Genomic DNA, 20,135 nt, shown 5'->3' with positions numbered 1-20,135 from the left:
TGTTTTGACTCATGGTGCAAAGGTGGAACATATACTTTATCTCTACCCAGTTCTCCCTCTAGGAGCAACTCTGAGTGTCACTGCAGCTGCAGTGCACGCACACAACCCGGGTTAATAAACGCAGCTGTGAGATGTGTAAAACTTTATTTAAAAAAAAAAAATAAATAGCTTCCTGCAGCAATACCCATTCACAGCTCTTTGTCACCACTAGGACACCATTTTCCAAAGGCAGCTCCCACAGGAGTAACTCCTGAACATCACTGCTGCGGCAGTGCTCAATTACGACTCCACATGGTGGACATAAAACTGCAGATGTATTCCATTTTCAGCCTAGGCCGAAGCAACTCCTATATGTCACTACCACAGTATTGACTCCCGTTCAAGACGATAAGCACAGCAGCAAGATTAAATCACCTGAAATCCTCCTGCAGGCCCCCAGGAGCTTTACATAAGCCACACAGCCGCAACAGGGCCTCAATCAAAACCTCTGCCAGAATTCAGCTACCGTTGTCCCTCGCCTTCTATCTTTGTCTCTCATCATATCTTTCCCAGCTTGATGTCCAAAAACGAATCCGCATTTTTGGGGGGTATATCTAATCTCGAGTTGAAGCTGCTATATCGAGCCCTATACACTGCATATAACAGGCAAAATACGCTTAACCTTAAAGGGGTACTTCAGCGCTGGGAAGATGAATCTGTATTTAAACTGGGTCATCAATGCAGTAGAAATGTGAAATGATTTTTGAATTTGGTGCCTTCTAGACTGAGAAAAGACAGAAAATGTATTTTTGTCCCATGGGGATGAAAGACTACAATTCCCAGAATGCTTTGCTGCCCTGTGAGGCCATTCCCAACGCCACCAACTTGATTACAGTGACTGAGTTAGAGAAGACACTACAATTAAAAACTGAACGTGTGTGTTCAATATAATGAGTGAGTCACCGCGCGAGTATCACAGCACTGAGCACTAACTGCACGAGTGATGAGAGCTGAGGTAATCGCGACTACACTCGCGGCATACATTCACAACGCGAGTTCAGTCTGGTGCGTTTCAGTTCATGCCTTTGCAAGCTTAACTTTCATAGAAATGAATTTGAGAAGTTAAAAGACTTACATTGCTCACCATAGCTCCGTTTAAATGATCCTGTCTGCAAGCTGAGCTCTCCCTGCAAGCTGAGTGTGATCTCCCATCCCCCATGCGCGGATTCAAAACATGCGGAAATAGCTCCCTCTGCTGGCTGTAGTCTTTAGCCTTTGGCCAAACATTCCTCCTATGATGCAAAAATCGTCAATTTGCATCATAGGAGGAATTTTTCCAGAAATAAAATGCATAAATCTCTCGTCTCAGGGAGATATGAGGGGGGAAAGCACAATAATTTGAATATACTCCAGGGTTTCTACTGATACAAAGCCATATGCTAATCGCTGAAGTAACCCTTTAATAGCTTAAAGATTATTTGAGCTAATTTGTGAAATAAAGTTCCTAAATGTAATTTTGGGAGGAGCTGACTAACCTTGGAGACTTCCACCATCAGCTCTGTTTTCTGTTCACCATCAACTGTTTCTGTTCACCATCAGCTCTGTTTCTGTTCTGTATGTGTTGGTTGATTGTTTGTAGTATTCTATATTTTTACTTGTCATTCTTTTTTTTTGTGTTATTTTTTCCCCTTTGTTGCACTTTGAGATTCTTCGGAATGAAAAGTGCATTTTAAATAAAATCTATTATTATTATTATTATTATCTAATCTTTCAATTAACTGCTGGGGCATATAAGCCGCCACTCACCTTGCTCGGCATCAGTTGTTTCGCCATCACTCCACCTCCCACAACTCCACCAATGTACTTTAGAAATCTTGTTACTCATCTTCCAAGCATTAGTAGTCACACCAGGTATATCTAAGCTCGAGTTAATGCTGCTTCCTCAAGCCCCTCCACTGAGGACAGCAAGCCATAAACATTGAACCTTAATAGTTTAAAGATCATAGGCAAATGATCTTGTGAATTCATTTTCAGTTTTGGACACAGATTTAAGAGTGTCATCTAAAAGATTATAAAACTTAATTTTGGTCTGTTCCCTACCAAAATGTATCACAAGTCTATATGTCTGTTTTCATATATGCAAGTTTTCAACAACATATGGGTGAGGAAATCATTTTTGGTTAAAGCTACACTGTGTAACTTTTTTAGTTTATTCTTAGCTAAAAACACTTAGTTCTTTCAAAAATATATGTGCTCATTAATGTATATTTACTTCTTTCAAGTAATAAAGTATTCTCGTAAGTTTATAACATTGAAAATACATACGGGTGAGGGGTTCGAATGCCGGTTGTCATGTTGCCCCTCCATCTTGAAAGTACATTAGCCAAAGAGGGACATACCCCTAAATTCAAGCTTCGCTTTTCGTGTTTTAACACTCGATGCCAGTCATGAACGAGGTCGAACTGGAAGTAAACTGGACTAAATCGGCCACCGTAGGACTTAAAACGAAATTGGAATTGAGAGGAACAGAAACTAATATTCACTGGATTGTCCATTACACCGCTAGATGGGGGAAAATATCACACCTTTAAACTTTAATTTTTGTAATTTTTTTTTCATGCTTGAAATCAGAATGGGAAACTGAACGTTCTGTGAATGTCATTTTTATTTTTGTCTCTTTATTTTACTAACAGACATATACAGCAAATCATTTGGCAAATAACAATGTTTTGGCAATTAACGTTGCAAAGAACAGTTCTATACACCCTCAAGTTCCTTAGCACAATAGGAATGTGGGTCATTTCGCATTCGAGTCCATAATGCATAGAGGAGATATCATACTCCATGCGACCAGCCTACATGTATGAGTCAGCAGAGGCTCTGAGTCAGACACCAACAACACACTCATAATGCAAAGGCTGTTTTAAAGGGTACCAAGAGCTCACAGCCAACATTTGTGCATGGGAGATAAAGATACAGAGGTAGAGAGAGAGAGAGAGAGAGAGAGAGAGAGAGAGAGAGAGAGAGAGAGAGAGAGAGAGAGAGAGAGAGAGAGAGAGAGAGAGAGAGAGAGAGAGACCATAAATCAATACAAGTCAGTAATTATGGCCATGTAAGTAAATTTGCAATATCTGATTTACTTTGTACAACATGTTGAAACCATAAACGTTTCTTTCTTATTTCCCATTTTACATTTTTAGTCACAATACATCTTTGTACTGTCATTGTTTCAATAAATCACACACTTGAGAATGAGAGAAACTTTAGCTAAAGTTTTCCAGTCCAACAATGTCCCTAATCCCAAAAAACGATACGGATGTTCAATGTGAAAACCGCTTTAGGGACTGAAAATGGCCTCTCCATAACACTGTCATCTTTGTCTTCAGCAGGAGACTTTTCTTCCTCGGTGCAAAGGCTCAGAAAGGGCTTACTTTGTCTGTCTCATTTCAGCGCTTCATTCGCAGACATTTGCTACAGGTTTAGGATCGTCCAACAATACGGCTATTTACAATGCATAAAGAGCATTCACGGCAAACCGATTATCTTCGACAAATGTTGATCTGAGATGTGTAGCGTTGTCTTGGTTACTACGCATCATATCAGTTTCCTCAGAGTTCATATAAAAAAAGTCTGGCTCATTGAAGTGTGTACATTTGAGTAATATACAGATGGACATTGTTAAAATAGCAACCTTTTGATGGTCCCTTATGAATACAAAAGTTAAAAACCCAGACATGAAATATTTGATGATGCTGTTAATGTTCATATGTTCAATTGGACACAAAATGCAACACAACAGCAACAATAATCCACAACTATGTGTGCTTCAGACATCAAAACAACAAGAATGTAAGTGATTCAAAACTTGAAATGTTATCCATTTATCGGCCTATCTATTAAAGTGTGCTTTTTCATATAAGCATAACAATACTTAATTTCCTAATCACGTTTTTGTCTTATGTCCCAGTAAAAATCCTTAAAACAAGATCAATTAGTATAAATCAAAATTGTGTAAGATAATAAGGCATACAATAAGATCCGTTTTCAAAGAATATGTTATAGTTGATATATATAATAGTATAGCAGAGAAAAAATATTTAGTTTTAAGCAGGTTTAGATTTTATTTTACTGGAAATAAGACAAAAGAGCTTTTGAGAACATGATTGTTTGTAGTGACAGTATCAGCAGCGCATTCTGTGATCCAGTGCTGAAAGAGTTCTCATTGATCAACAATAGATTTCTTTACCCTCATCTAATATTAGACTGACTACATGTATGTAACACATCAAAAACAGTCCTTCACCATGAAATGAAAGCCAATCTGAGAAATGTGATGACTTGAATCCCAGAGATAAAAGATCAGAAGCATCTCTTTTGAGAAAGAAAACTTTGGCAGCGAACAAATCTTCTAAGCTTACAACTAATGCATCTTCGGAATTAGAAAAGTGAGCCATTATGCTTCTCACATTATGATTTCGTTTGTCTCGTACATCAAGTGTGTCTACTCATTTGGCAACGTTTGGAAAAGGTCTTCTGCATTCCTGTGAATATGGCACCACCCACACATGACTTTATGTATATTAGCCTCCTGCTCTCGATTCAACACTTCACTGTTAAACAAAAGTAACAATTAAATATTTCAAAAACAGAACTTCACAGTACACATTGATACTTCACAGTATCACATAACTAAGCCATGTAAGCTACTTAACAGTGATATTATCAGCAGTTATTCAGTACAGTAAAACATTATCAGCAATAACGCACTCCTGGCATGTTTGTTTTTCAGTAGCAAGTGCATGTTGGTGTACCAACATAGCATGGTAAAATATGAGTGCGCAAAACAACGTCCAAAACCATGGAAATGAAAGGCAGGTTGTTTTAAAATACATATACACCACATTTACAGTACATGGACATTTTGCACAACATAAGTTCTGTAAACACTGCATAGATGTCTCTAGCACTAACATTTACACAGTAACCAATGATGTAAAATAAATCTCAGTTTTTCAACAAAACAAAAAAGTGCTCGGCTTTCATTAAATAAACAGATTTCCTATTTGATATCATGTATGAAAACAGCAACATTTTAAAGGGATAGTTCACTTAAAAGTAAATTCTCCCATCAAAACAAATGAAGATACTTTGGAAAAATAACTTTTTTGTGTGTTATTTTGGACCCTGACATTCACTGTATAGGCAAAAACCTTCAACAAATTATCTGTGTTCCACATTAAAAAGAACGTCATACAGGTTTGGAACAACATATTGTAAATGGTTGATTTTGTGCCTTTTGGTCAACATAAATAGGTTATTTTAACATGAATAAGTCCTTAATAAACTCTAAAATGCACGATTTGCATCATGTTTGAGTAAACTATCCCTTTAAGCTCATTTTGGTCAAAATTAGCTTTCTACATAAACATGTATTTATTCAAATCTAAAATGCATGATTTGCATCCAAAAAAAATCACTTACGAAATATCTTCTTTTGTGAAGAGAGAAAGTTATCCATGTTTGAAATGACAAATAGATGACATTTAAATGGAATTTGTGCATTTGGTCTAAATAAATATATTTCTTTTCAAATAAATACATACTTATGAAACTCTAAAATGCATAAGTTGCATCATTTTTGGGTGAACTATCCATTCAAATGCATTTTGGTCAAAATCTGCTTTCCTAATAAATACTATGTGTAGCCAACTCATCAAACTCTAAAATGCATGATTTGCATCCTGGTTAATAAACGCATGAAACCGAACACGAAGTAAATGTACAACTACTTTGGGACATTGTACAAAAATAAAAGTCTGTAAGTGCTCACAACAGACCCTCATTTGAATTAAGTTAAACGAAGCTCTTATTGTCAAGCAACTTTCATTAAGCTGGTCCCGTGGTTTAGGTGCGGATTAACCCCAATACCATTTGTCAAGATTGTTAATTGATTTGTACTCATTGTGCCTTCTGACATAATCGCAGGCCAGGCACGTGTGTTCGGCCCAGAAGTATGCCTTTTTCACCTTAAAGTGTTTACGCCAGTCAAAGTACTTCAGGTAAAGCTCCTCGTTTTTGTCAAGGAACAGGAGGTAATCAGCCAGCTCCTTAGGAGACGGGAAGTCGTCGACGTGAATGAAAGCGTTTCCCTGAACGAAGTTCTGATAGTTCTCCCTTGGTGGTCCGAGCACCACAGGTACTGTGCCAACGGAAAGTGGGTTGTACAATTTCTCAGTGATGTAGTCTTTGTGAATCGAGTTCTCGAATGCCAAATAAAATTTACAGCTGGCCATTGTGGGGAAATAGTCCTGGTCGGAAATGTACTCACCAAAAGCCTGTCCGTATGCATGAACCTCGATGTGCTTGTACAATTCATTATAGTATTTCACTCTGACGTGATCTGGGTTCCAATTGCTGACGATCCAACAAATGAGCTTGTTCTTGCTTGGCGGCACAAAGTCCTCCTCTCCTTGGGCTGCGACAATCGATCCATAAGGCACTTCTATATCAGCATCTTGCCGATAGTTTAGAGTTAAATTAAACAAGTTCTCAATTCCAGGTAACTGAGATGAATGCGACGGTGACTCGAAGTTCATCCAAACCCATCTCTGCAACGTGGGCCGATACGCCGGCGGCATGTTGGAGAGGTCGCTGGTGATGTCCCTATGATGTATGACGACGGCGTCGGATTTGTTGTAGAGGTTTCGTTCGGCGGTGATGAAGCAGCCATCGATATTGAACAAAGAGCTGCAGACGTTCAGGTCATAGGTTTCGCCAAAAGGCCAAAGCCAGACCAGGATGGTTGTCTGGTTCTGATCACTTCTGGTGGAAAGGAGGCTTTTCACTCGGGCTGTGGATGTTTCCGACTCAACGGGGCCTGACAACCAGCTCGTGGATGGCTTGATGTACATTAAAAACAAAGTCACAAAGCATCCCAATAAAAAGATACCAAGCAGGAGGGGTCGTAGGATTCTGTAAGTTGGTGTAGATGGCATACTCTGGCCTTTAAACAGGAAACAGATAATGGTGGAAAGGCAAAAAAAGGTTATTGGTCAGTATATAAAACAGCAGTCTATTCCGGTTTGATTTCAAAGTCATTTTTTTTTAAGAGTCAGAACATTCTTTTGGACAAATAAAGTGTTAATGAACTGCATTTTGCAGTTACAAGCTAAATTAATACATTTTAATAACTGCTGTTATATATTATATACTGTCAGCCAGCAGTAGTGTTCCAGCAGCCATATTAATTCCCATCCACCACTGACACTGATTCTTTGACCTCAAATGACCCGTATGCAAAGTATGAGTCAGACAGGATAGGATATTTTGTTTTATTGAGTATTACTTTGCATGACTGGTGTATCTACTGCACCCTGTCAAAACAGGTGTATAGCCTATTTATGTATGTGAATAATAATGCACAATATATAAATATTGATAAATTGCATTAAAATTCAAGGTCTTATACTATGCATCATCTTGTTCTGAGCAACAAAATAAAAGCTTGGAAACTACTACTTGGAAACTAAGAATAATGTGAAGCATTTATTATATTATATTATATTATATTATATTATATTATATTATATTATATTATATTATATTTTATTATATTATATTATATTATATTATATTATATTATATTATATTATATTATATTATATTATATTATATTATATTATATACATTTTCTGGATTTTTATTACTAAGTCAGTTTGCATATACTGTAAAACCCAAGTTGGCAAAACTCAAAAAATTTAGGAAATCAGCTGCCTCATTTTTTACGCTAAGAAATGTATAGTTTAAGCCGAACTTAAATTTTTTTTATTTTGTAATCATACATTTGAATTGCTCTTATCATATACATTAGTGTTCTAACTCTTACGTTTAACTTAAAAATATATTTCACATTTTAGTAGTGGAACCTCAGCTAGCAAATTCAATAAATACTTGCTGATTGGTTACACAATGCTTTGGTAGCATTAGCATGGCATTTGTTGAATGATGACAGCAATGTAATACATTTAACATACTGTTTATCTGTTCTCAAACTAAGAACATGCTCCAGGTAACTCCACAAAAAAAAAAAAAAAAATATATATATATATATATATATATATATATATATATATATATATATATATTTAAAACACTGTAAAAAATTTGTGGTGGTTTTTGTTGGTTTAACTTAAAAAGTAAGTAACCTGGTTGCCATAAAATTGTTAGTTTATTGAAATTAAAAATTTGAGTTGATACAATGAAGGAAATTAGTTTAATAAATAGAAACCCAAAATATTTTTGTATCTGAACCACATAAAAAAATTGATAAATCTATTTGGAATGTTTCACTGCATCAGCAGAAATAACACACACATAATTACCCAATATGCTTACAAAATCTTTTAATACTCTTTTAATAAAGGTTGTCGAATCTCAAAAAATGTTCATTGTATTAACTCAAAATTTTAATTTCAATTAACTTAAAATTTGAAGGCAACCAGGTAACTTTTTTTCGAAATAATTTTTTACAGTGGAGAAACTCTTCTAAACTAGCATAACAAAGCATTAAACACTAAACCTCCCAACATTAATCGCACACACACACACACACACACACACACACACACACACACACACACACACACACACACACACACACACACACACACACACACACACACACACACACACAAAACAACATAATGCCATTTACTGTCCCTTTTGAGTGTCATTGCAAAGCATGGGAAATGGAAATCCTATCCCACTTTCTGTTAAATTTAAGTTTTCTAAATTAAAATAAACAAGTTCATAAAACTCAAAACAATAAAACAATTAAGATTAATTCAAATGTGTCAGTTTTGAGAACTCAAAAGAAATAGAAAGGTCCAAATTCTCATTAACGTTAATTTGATTGAACTAATTTGTTTAATTTGATTTGGCTCTTCTCAAACCATTTATTTATTTTGAGCGTTAGGGTTTACAGTGTATAGAAATTCATTCATTTGACCAAGATTTAAGTTGTTATATTAACAGCTTTCAATGCATGTTAACTCTTTACAAAATGAAACAATATAATGTACAGTAAGTTACTGCAACATATAACATAATTGCATAATTATATTGAATGACTGTATAAGGTTTATCAATTTGCAATTTGCATATTTCAGATATTAAAACACGGTCTGGTTTACTCACTGATATCAGATGATTTATAGACAGTAGGATGTGTGGGGGAGCCCACTTTAAGACTTATGGCATAGTTCCTTAATATTTTATGAAATAGTTAATTACTTTAGAAAGAAACATATGATGAATATACTGTATATTTACCATAATGACAAAGTCAGCTAATTACAAGCACTGAGAAATATGTATATATATACAAGGTAAATAATCTTAAAAATTCACCTGACAGAATTGCTGATATCCAATAGGTAAAATGATTATATGTTCCAGGTTCTTCTTTTTACTACCAGAAGAATGCCAGTCTTAAAATCATAGGTCTTCTCATGAGGGAAAAAGACAGAAAATGCATTACATCACGGTACAATCAAACCCCTATAACGCTGAATATCAAACAACACTTTGTGTAGAAACGGTTTAAGAATTAGTCATCGGTAACTCCATATTTATTGACCATATTTACAGTGGCCCTGTACTAATCCGATCCTCAAAAATAATTCTGGATCATTACGGTGAACATTCAGACAATCAGTTTTACACATGGGAGCACTGCCATCTTCAGGATGTCAAGAGATAATAGAACCAAAAGGCCAAATATTCACAATGGTAGGATGTTAAAATAAGCTTTGGGATCTAGAATCACTAGATTTCGTTTTTCTGTACAGAACCCATACATTTTTCTAATGTCCTACTCTCACATACTGTTACAGTGTCAGAAAAAAGGTACATTGCTGTCACTGGGGCGGTACCCTAAGGTACAAAACCGAAAAGGTACTACTATGTACCTTTAAGGTACTACTTAAAGGTACTTTAAAGTACTGATATGTACCTTTTAAGGTACTAATATGTACCATTTAGGGGTGAGTAAGGTACAAAGATGTACCTTTTCACTTTTGTACATTAGGGTACCGCCCCAGTGACAGCACTATACCTTTTTTTCTGAGAGTGTAAAGGTGTTCCTTAAAACTGCCCTGTAAATTTTTGTGCACAAGTAAACCAATGTATCTCAAAGGTATTAAAAGCCAATAGTATCAGAATATGCAATTAAACGCAAATTAACATTCCATTAACTTATTCAGTAAACTTCAATTAACTGAATAAACAACTCAATTAGCTGCAATTTCACAAGGACCGTAAAACCTGCCAATAAACAAATCTTCACACTTCCACTTAATAACATCCTGTTGTGTTTAACTTGATGTGTCAGGTTTTTTTATAATCTCTATCATATTTAATCTGACACATATTAGCAAATTAATAACTGAAGAAATAAAATGAACGAACTGATGAGTCACATATCTGTCTATTAACTTAACTTTAAATCATGTGAATAAAAAAAAAAGCATATATGGAAGTATTAAAAAAACATGGCAATGAAAATGATATTTTCTATATAGCCTATATATAATATAAAAATGTCCAGCTCGTGAGATATTTCCTGTCTAACACACCTGTCAATGCATTTCAGCTGTGGTTTTACACGCACCATTTACACTGTACACTGCGGTTGAGAAATGAGCTTCGTTTCATCTCTGCAGTGTCCATTTACCATTAATCCACATGTGGACATGTAACAGCTGTTTAAAAGGTTTATCAGTGCATTTGTGACTCAATCATCTTATATCAGAGCAAAAGCTCTCTGTAAATGAGCGGGACGCATAGGGTTGCAGGGAGATTACACACCTTTTCAATAAAACATCGGTCACATCCAGTACATAACAGAATGTAATTATAGCTAATGCATGATGTATTCGTAAAGGTTAGGAAACATTAAGCAATAATCAGCTGTTTAAAGACCCTCAGGGGGATTTAAATGTCCTGAGTGGAGGGTCTTTTAATTAGCAAAGTGTTTGGCATGTCCTGTCTCCTAACTCCCATAGCTACTGCACATATTACATATTTTTGACCAACACTACACGTGTGGTGCAGGAGGCTGTTCAAGTTAACAAATAGAGCGACAAGGTTGCATGTTTGTATCTCTCCGGGAGTCTTTGAAAAAGAAAGGCATTTCTTTTAAATGTATTGTGATGTATTTGGGACACAGAGTTGCACGCTGGTGGCTTGAGTGTTCACGTCTAATAAATAGAAGATGTGGATGAAGGGCATGAAGATGAGAAGAAGATGCAAAATCATTAAATATAAAGCTTTTGTAGTTTATTTAGTAGGCTTTAGGAATTGATGTCTATCCCATCAGTGACATGATGTTTATACAGGCTATGTAATGAACACTCGTCTAAAAATGGTGTTTCAGCTCTTCATGAAAACATAATTGAATGTGGTACCGTGCAAGGTGATGTGCTTTATTCACCACTGATGCTGAAGGTCATGTTAAAGCACACTGTTACATCTGACATAAATATGGCTATTCTTTAAATATGACATGCTCTCTCTCTCTCTTTCTCTCTCTAGCATCTCGACTGCTTTGTCTATTTTAAGCAAAACCGCATCCAAAAAGGACGCATGAAGCATCCCATGAGAATGAATGTCCCTGCGCTCGTGCCATGTTTAATTATTATATTTCAAAAATCCCTAAAGAGATGAATGAAAAAAGAATGGTGCACGCAGCGGGTGATATTTAAAGCATCTACTCGTGTCGTGCAATATATGCAGAGCATACAGGTAACCTTCATTTCGGTAAATCGTTTGTCTCACCTCTCCATCAGAAATCATCCTCGAGGGAAAGCCACATCATGCGCTTCTTTTATTTACATCCCACACACACTTCGCACATCGGAATGGTGCTGAAAAATCTCCGATGAAGGCAGTATTTGGATAGGATGCACCTGAACCCATAGCCTTCTCGTCAGTGCATCACTGCATATTGCAATGTGTCCGCAATGACAGACTCAAATCAGCGCGTGCAAGACAAAACACGTACGATCCTGTGTGTCAGAAACCGAGAGTGCGAGCAAGTGCGTCGCTGGAAAAGACGCCATGTAACGCCGTGTGATGTGATGTAGAATAATGTCCCCCTCCCCACATGCGCCCGGATACCTTTCCAGTGTCCGCGCTGTTCATGTGCATGGATGCAATTATAGATTTAGAGTGTGTGCGTGCGCAAGCGTTCGCGCGTGTGCAGTAATACGTGCAAATGCAGAAATGCAAAAAAAAAAAAAAAAAAAAAAAAATTCATTTGATGGGAAATATGCAACAGTGGCGTTAGACTGGATTATTTATGTACCCAAGGATTATTCCTTTGTTCATCAATGCTGTTTGAATTCGGTGGTTTGCAGCCTATTCCAATCCAGCATATAATAATCAGTGTTAATTTAACAATTTACTGTCCTAAAACTGGATCATTCCATTAAGCACGATCAATTTATTGCGTGCAATTTATCCCGTGCCGTGCAACTTAAGTCAAACAACTCAAGAACAATTGTCGCCCAATTTGGCAGGAAACAATTCAGTAAATATTATATTTTATATTCCTCATTGCTGTTTGAATCCACTGCAATGCACAGAAAAACTACTGCTAAATATAGGCATATGACTGCATCTGTATGAAAATGAGCAACACCGTTATTTTATTTTAAAATAATTTATTGTTCATTTAATAACTCCCATTAATATAATCAATAATAAATTAAGTAATCAAGTCATTGCAAGGCCATAAAATGAAAATAATGAGACACAGTGTGCACACACTTACTGTGTTAGAGAAAGTCTATCATATGAGAATATTGAAAGCCTTTTGCATATTTCCAAATAAACATGATCCATTTCCATTTTAGGCTAAACAGTGGTTAAATTATAAAGCAGGACTGTTCTTTTATTAACAGCTTCCAGGCGTAATATTTCTGATTGCAATTTAGTGTTAATATTTGATGAGTTTATATCGGTCGAGTTGTCATATAGAGGGGTAAAAGGCATGCAAGTAAAACAAACTGCACACAACTCAAATAGAACGAAATTAAACCACTATAAAGGGCATTACTTCCTTTTTCAGGATTACCTATGAAGCAGATCAATTACTCCAGCCATTTCTTCTGCTCCTCGCTGAATTTTCTAGCCCATTTTTGTGTTAACTCTAAATAAACTGAAGGTTTATGAGGAAGGTAGTCAAGGTACACAGTTTTACCCCATGTCTTGGGGACGGCCTTTTCGATTTGCGTTCCTTCGTGCCATTCATTGAATGAAGTTATAGAGATAATCTGTGGCCTTGCCGCCACAGCAGCATTCAAAGCATTCTCATAATACCTCCCATTAATGCGGTTCCTTGTATTCTGGGAGTTCCAAGGCCTAATGCTAGTGTCGATGTAGCCTGGCCCTATACTTGGAATGAATATCAAGTCATTTTGATCACAGAAGGTTTTGATGGATTTCCAGTTGTGATGTGAGGAACCATACGTAAAGCCATTGGTTGCAAAATATGTATAGAGTCCATCAAATCCAGCCGCCTGTATGTCCTTCTTATGCTTTTCTTCCACAAGAAGTGCAATGAAGATGCCATCATACGGTGTGTCCCTGATTGTCGATATACCATTTGGCTTGAGCAGTTGTTCCCAAACATCTGGAGTTTGTAAGTAGGAGTCATATATGTAATACAGAGGAAGCAATTTGCCAGTGCTTGTTTTGTATCTATAAAAAGCAGGATGGTTTCCATACCTGTAAAATGCAATATATAAGTGTTATTAAACACATCTATAAATTGTTCATTCATCAATGATAGAAAACTATGGATTATTTAGATTAACTACAGAAGACTAAGAGATTAATATCATTGCTTTTCTTATGGACAAAATAGCAAAAACAATCGTTTTACTTTGCATGGAACGTAAGTTGTGCTGGCCTTTTTTTCCTTATTGTGATGTATATCTGAGTAAAAACAGGCAAAATTTTAGGGTGGGACTTGATTTTGTCCATCGGGAATTGATTTGGTCGTTGCTGTGGTTTGCTATTGCTGTGATGTCGTGTGAGTGACAGGTTATCCTGCCCTTGCATCAAAAAACGGAAAATTCATCAAGATAAAGAAAGTGCATTAAAGGGATTGTTTACCCCAAAATTTAAATTTTGTTTAAAATGTTAAAATTTAAAATGTTTATCTGCTTACCCCCAGGGCATCTAAGATGTAGGTGTGTTTGTTTCTTCAGTAGAACACAAATTAAGATTTTTAACTCAACCGTTGCTCGTATAATGCATGTCAATGGGGTGAAATTCTATGAAAGTAAACAACACATACACATAGGAATCCATATTAAACCCTGTGACTTGTGGTGACACTGATGTCTTAAGACATGAAATGATCGGTTTCTGTGAGAAACCAAACAGTATTTATTTTATTTTTTACCTCATATAAGACGAATCTCATCCAGTATTCCCCTGCTCCATTACTTCCATCGAAGAAGGTCAAAACCTGATGCGATCATAGATATATATTTACATAGATTAAATAAGGAATCTATCTATCTATCTATCTATCTAGATAGATAGATAGATAGATAGATAGATAGATAGATAGATAGATAGATAGATAGATAGATAGATAGATAGATATAGATATAGATAGATAGATAGATAGATAGATAGATAGATAGATAGATAGATGATCGCACCGGTATTATGACCTTCTTCAACAGAAGTAAAGGAGCTGGGAAATACAAGATGAGATGCGTCTTATATGAGGTAAAAAATTAAATATGAGGTTAAAACTAACAAATACCGTTCGAATTCTCACAGAAACCGTTCGTTTCGTGTCTTAAAGGGTTACTTCAGCGATTATCATATGGCTTTGTATCAGTAAAAACCCTGGAGTGTATTCAAATGATTCTGCTTTCCCCCCCCCCCTCCCCTCATATCCCCGAGACAAGAGATTCATGCATTTTATTTCTTGAAAAATTCCTCCGATGACGCAAATATCATCAATTTTCTTTATCAGGAATTTTTGGCGAGAGGCTAAAGACTACAGCCAGCAGAGGGAGCTATTTCCGCATGTTTTCAACTGGCACATGGCGGATGGAAGATCGCACTCACAGCTCAGCTCGCAGCTGCAGGCATTCATAACCGGTGCGGCCGCGGAGCAAAGTGAGTGTTTCAATTTCTCAAATTAATTCTTATGAAAGTTATGCTTCCTAATGCATGAACTGAAAACGCACCAGACTGAACATGGGCTGTGAATGTTTATGCCGCGAGCACGGACGCGTTTACCTCAGCTCTCATCACCAGAGCTCATTCAGCTCATTCATGATGGTGAATGTTATCTGACTCTTGCAGCATTTATGCCATGACACTCCCTCAGCGGCTAAATCACATTATATTGAACAGACACGTTCAGTTTTCAATTGTAGTGTCTGTTCTCTAACTGAACTGATTTTATGAAAATGAACGCCGTTGAGGTGGGAAAGTGAAAGTGATCCAGTAATCTAGTAGGTGGCTTTGGAAGTGGACTCGTAGGGCAGTGAAGCATTCTGGGAATTGTTGTCTTTCATCCCCATGAGACAAGAGTCTTTTCACACGAGTCTTTTCTCAGTCTAGAAAGCACCAAATTAAAAAATAATTTCACATTTCTACAACATTAATGACCCAGTTTAAATACAGATTCATCTTCCCAGCGATGAAGTACCCCTTTAAGACATCAACGTGTCACCACAGGGTTTAATATGGATATGTATATGTGTTTTTTACTCTCATAGAAAAACACCCCATATTTACATGCATTATACGAGCAGCGGTTGAGTTAAAAATCTTCATTTGTTTTCTACTGAAGAAACAAACACAACTATATCTTGGATGCCCCAGGGGCAAGCAGATAAACATACATTTTTAATTTTTAGGTGAATTATCCCTTTAAAAATAATCCAGCTGTAAGAGAAGCTTATCTTATAATTATATATGGTGTTCTATTAAAGTTGCAATTCATTTAATGTTTTAAAACTGCATGCCTTTCATGCAGTTGTTCAAAGCTGATTTTACATTATTTATGTAACATTAGCAACATATTATTTGCTGTTTGATAACATAGCCAAAAGGCTAATCTTACCTTTGTGCAGCGTTTACTAAAGTGAAGTTGACCGAGTGTCTATGAGCTGGTGTGAGTGGAGACGGAGATAATTTGCATGTTTATGGCTCCACATATACTAAATGAAGCAAGGGTGTAGAGTTACATTTAAGCTATTCTATGGCATGACGATTTTTTTTTAAATATGTAATTTTGTTGATGAAAGATGAGTTTTAATCATAGACTGTTAAAAAATATGGACGTAGTGTTTGTGATGTCACCCATAGGATTCCGATAAACCGTTCTGAAGCGCAAAGTAGAGACGAGCTGGATCACCACTATCAATGAAGTGGTGTCAACGTTTTTTATCAGTTTTAGTTTGATAAACATGACAATATAACATCGCGACTACATGAAGAGGTTTTACTGTTATAAATAAATGATTTGTGAGCATTAGTGTAACATAAGGTTTTAGAATAAACCCGAAACGCACATGATCGCTGTCATGCAGTGAATCCGGCCAATCATGGATCGGCTGTGTTGTCATCAGAGCTCTTGTATCCACCTGCAGCCACCCTTCAGAATCTGCACCGGCTGCATCATCTGGCTGGTCTCGAATCGCTCTCGCAGTATTTTGTTGACATACGCGCCCGACAGTCACGTGCCGTCGGGCGTTGCCTCAAGTCGGAGAAAATTTCTAACCGCCATGCACTGCTTTAAGTCAACCACCGATTCTGCGCATCGCTGGGTGAAGTCAAACAAGCCTTTAAGGCTTTATATAACATAAACGAATGAGTTATAAAAAAATTCACCCCCCTCACAGTTGTCATGAATGGCAAAATTAGCCGTATAGACCAAAACCATAATTTGTACCAGTGTGTAAACGTTTTTTTCTGCTGTAAAGTTGGGAATTTTAACAGGGGTCTCAATGAGATTCTACTCCCTTCTGGAGCCTGTCCCTAATGGCCTGTTGAGGAATTGCAGTTTACATTACTTACGTATTGGCTTCAAGAGAAATCGTGGGAGGTTGCTGCTTGGTTTTAATTGATAAAATGACTAACTAAAGGGGGACTTAACATTTTGATGAACGCATATTTTTTATATTTTATTTAAAATTCTCAACTGACTGATGATGATTATTTTTGTATCAATAGACTTGCACCAAAGCCTATTCCAGTTCCTACATTTCAAATTTGATGCGATGCGAGTTATTCTGTTTTTAATCAATTTACAGAAAATCCAGTATTCAGCATATTCCGTCACTAAATCTAGTTTAATACTAATTTCTACATTTGGGTCAATGACTATATATATATATATATATATATATATACACATATATATTTTGGAGGCATCACACACCCCTAACATGCCAGGAGTGCAGAAACCGTGTTTGCTCACTAAGCCCGGCTTCCAGATATGAAATATGGATTTTATTCATTTTATATTTCCTTTTATGGAAACACTAAAGATTTAAGATAAATATTGCCTGTGCTGTACTATTGTCTGTACTCTCACTGAGAGACTGCACGTTATCAGTATGTTTTTGGGAACATTCTAGTCAGAATTGGAGCCTAATCAGCTCCAACCTTGGAGAGACTGTGTATCTTTGTTTGTGCGCAATATTCTGTGTTGCAGATCAGTGTTGAAAATGAACATCCTAAGAGACATTTGGACTTGTTGTCCTGGAAAAGCTGGCGCCTGCTCCGGAGCTGGAAGGTCACTATGGGCCTAATTCCGGGTTGACAGCGTCAACAAGTGAGACATCTAAGGACACATGCATCTGATTAACTGACATTGTGTGGGAATTTACTATGACTATTCATTTTCTCTGAGCCAATCAGAATCATCCACCTTACAGTAATGACGTGGATTGTCCTTGAAAACAGTATAACTGTTGGGATAATTGTATGTACGATAAGCAGGGCGACAAGACAGAGAGAGAGGGACAGAGGGAGTGCGGCCAACAAACTCCTTGTGAGACTTGAAGCTGGCTTCTGCTGATAAAAACTGCAAACTATTCTTCAGTACATTTTTCTTTAATTAATTGCACTCCTGACTCTTGGTCTACGTTTTTCACTACTGTTCTTAGGTCATATACTGTTAATCCCTTAAAGCTAAAACTCAATACATTTAACTAATGTTAAAAATTCTCTTTTTTAAGATAAGTAAATGACTAGCAAGAGCAGTATGAAAGACATCAAACCTACCTCTCCACAATATATTTAATATTTTCACGCATATTAGCATCATCTCGTCCCTTGTATGGTTCGATATGAAAAACAACCTGTTAGGGATACACAAAAAAAAGCATGAGACACAAGCAAGACTATGCAATAAGCAAAAGCAAGACTGAATTAAGCCTTCATCTGTATCTACAACACCTTCAACTGATATTTGTTAGCTGCATCCAGAATCAAAGGCAGCAAGTTATCAATTTCTTCACCATTGTCATCCTTCATGCTACGTGGATACCACGAAACTGCTAGAACACCTGAAATAAGCAAAGCATATTCAGTAGATGGAATGAGCAACTATAGTATGTTTGCATAATATATGTTTCAAAGAGGCTTCTCACCAACCGCAGCTGTTCGGAGCTGTCGCATGTGTTCCTCTAAAACTGATGGGTCTCTGGAGCTGTATGGACCCAGTGCAGGGAAGAAATTTGCCCCGATGTCATCAGGAGGCTGGTGATGTCCTGTGGGATAACCTGAGGCCACTTTAGGGTCCCAGTGTGGTAAGAGTTGATGATCCCAGTGAACATACTTTCCATCAAACTGAGGGTTCCCATACCATACATAGTAGAATGCGTGCACATTGTAATTTGGTTCAGGGAAATCTTGCATTTGGTTCTCCAGGTTATCAGCTTTCTCTGCCTGTATCATCTGCACAGGTTTAACGGATACAACGACCTTGATATCTTTTTCCATTTCTCTTGGAGGTGGAATAAGTCTTAATGGAAACTGACTGCCAAAATTGTTCTCCTCAGGGCTCAGAGACTTTAAGATGACAGTTATAATAAACACGATCAAGGCTAAAGCAATAAGTGCCAGACATGATTTCCGCCTAAATCGTGCCATTACCCTGGAGGTTGGTTAAAGTCCATTCCACCGAAGATGCTCAGTCAATGGTGGAACAAATATGTTCAATGAAATTCAATGAAAGGTCCATTCTTCATAGGCTTCTGCTGGAACAGCTGTAGAAAAATAAATAAATAAAGTTACTAAATAAATTGATGTTTTTATGTATTTATTTAAATTATTAAAGTAATCTAATAAAATAATTATGATCCTATAATAAATATGTTTAAATGAAACAGTTATATCAAGTCATCTTGTAAACTTAATTGCACAACTTTGACTAAATTAATCACTAACTTTTTAACCTACGCACCGTTTTATACAAAGCACGCAGTAAGATAGAAGGGGAAATCTTTCGTCTTTCATTTTATAGGTCATTCCTAAATTGATTTGAGGAACAGCATATTCATTTAAACATACTGCAGGCAATATTGGTACGCAAAAAATGCATGGACAGCTTGCATTTACTTGGTTAACCTATCAAAATAGTCAACATAACACGGATTCCACAATAAAAACAACAACATTTTTGTTATAAACTTACATATTTTAGACTTAAAACAGCAACCAATGAACACTGAGGGTGAACACAAAATATAATAGATACATCCATATGGTTAAGTTATTTAACCCTGGTAACGTTACATGTGTAACGTTAACTGACACTGAAACACGCAATCATATTATTTTATCATCATTACATTTTCAAAAAAAATATGCAGCATCATACCTCTCTACTCTCTAGTCTTGACAGACATCAAATGACACATCTTATGTACAGAAAATATCTGACACTTTAAACTAATATACGGAAGTATCAATGAACTGGTTTTCTTCTGTTCTGTTTATTCGGCGATTGTAGCTATAACTGTTAAGTGAGTTATGCTGCCAACTATTGGACGGGAGACGCATTTTATAATTCCTATTATGGAGAAGTCATGAATAATAATTAGCTAGCA

The 20,135-nt window shown here is 36.5% G+C and overlaps 2 protein-coding genes across 3 annotated transcripts; both read right to left on the bottom strand.

Annotated features, from left to right (window-relative positions):
• Positions 1–2,626: 2,626 nt before the first annotated feature.
• Positions 2,627–12,224, bottom strand: fut9a (fucosyltransferase 9a). Of its 2 annotated transcripts, XM_067455779.1 has the most exons (3): positions 11,815–12,223; positions 9,388–9,482; positions 2,627–6,982 (listed from the first exon to the last, which is right to left on the bottom strand). In XM_067455779.1, the coding sequence occupies exon 3, from the start codon at positions 6,972–6,974 to the stop codon at positions 5,895–5,897; it is 1,080 nt and encodes a 359-aa protein (XP_067311880.1). In that variant the 5' UTR covers positions 6,975–6,982; positions 9,388–9,482; positions 11,815–12,223; the 3' UTR covers positions 2,627–5,894. The 2 variants fall into 2 exon arrangements, with proteins under 2 accessions (XP_067311880.1, XP_067311881.1); XM_067455780.1 differs by lacking the exon at positions 9,388–9,482 and having other exon boundaries at positions 11,815–12,224.
• A 466-nt stretch (positions 12,225–12,690) lies between these two features.
• Positions 12,691–20,046, bottom strand: manea (mannosidase, endo-alpha). Its single transcript, XM_067454648.1, has 5 exons — positions 19,907–20,046; positions 18,675–19,292; positions 18,481–18,590; positions 18,307–18,383; positions 12,691–13,767 (listed from the first exon to the last, which is right to left on the bottom strand). Exons 2-5 carry the CDS (start codon positions 19,174–19,176, stop codon positions 13,131–13,133), a joined length of 1,326 nt encoding a protein of 441 aa, XP_067310749.1. The 5' UTR covers positions 19,177–19,292; positions 19,907–20,046; the 3' UTR covers positions 12,691–13,130.
• Positions 20,047–20,135: the final 89 nt, after the last annotated feature.

This window comes from Pseudorasbora parva, chromosome 10 (assembly GCF_024679245.1).
Source record: "Pseudorasbora parva isolate DD20220531a chromosome 10, ASM2467924v1, whole genome shotgun sequence".
NCBI lineage: Eukaryota > Metazoa > Chordata > Actinopteri > Cypriniformes > Gobionidae > Pseudorasbora > Pseudorasbora parva.
This window is presented reverse-complemented; position numbering and strand designations above follow the sequence as displayed.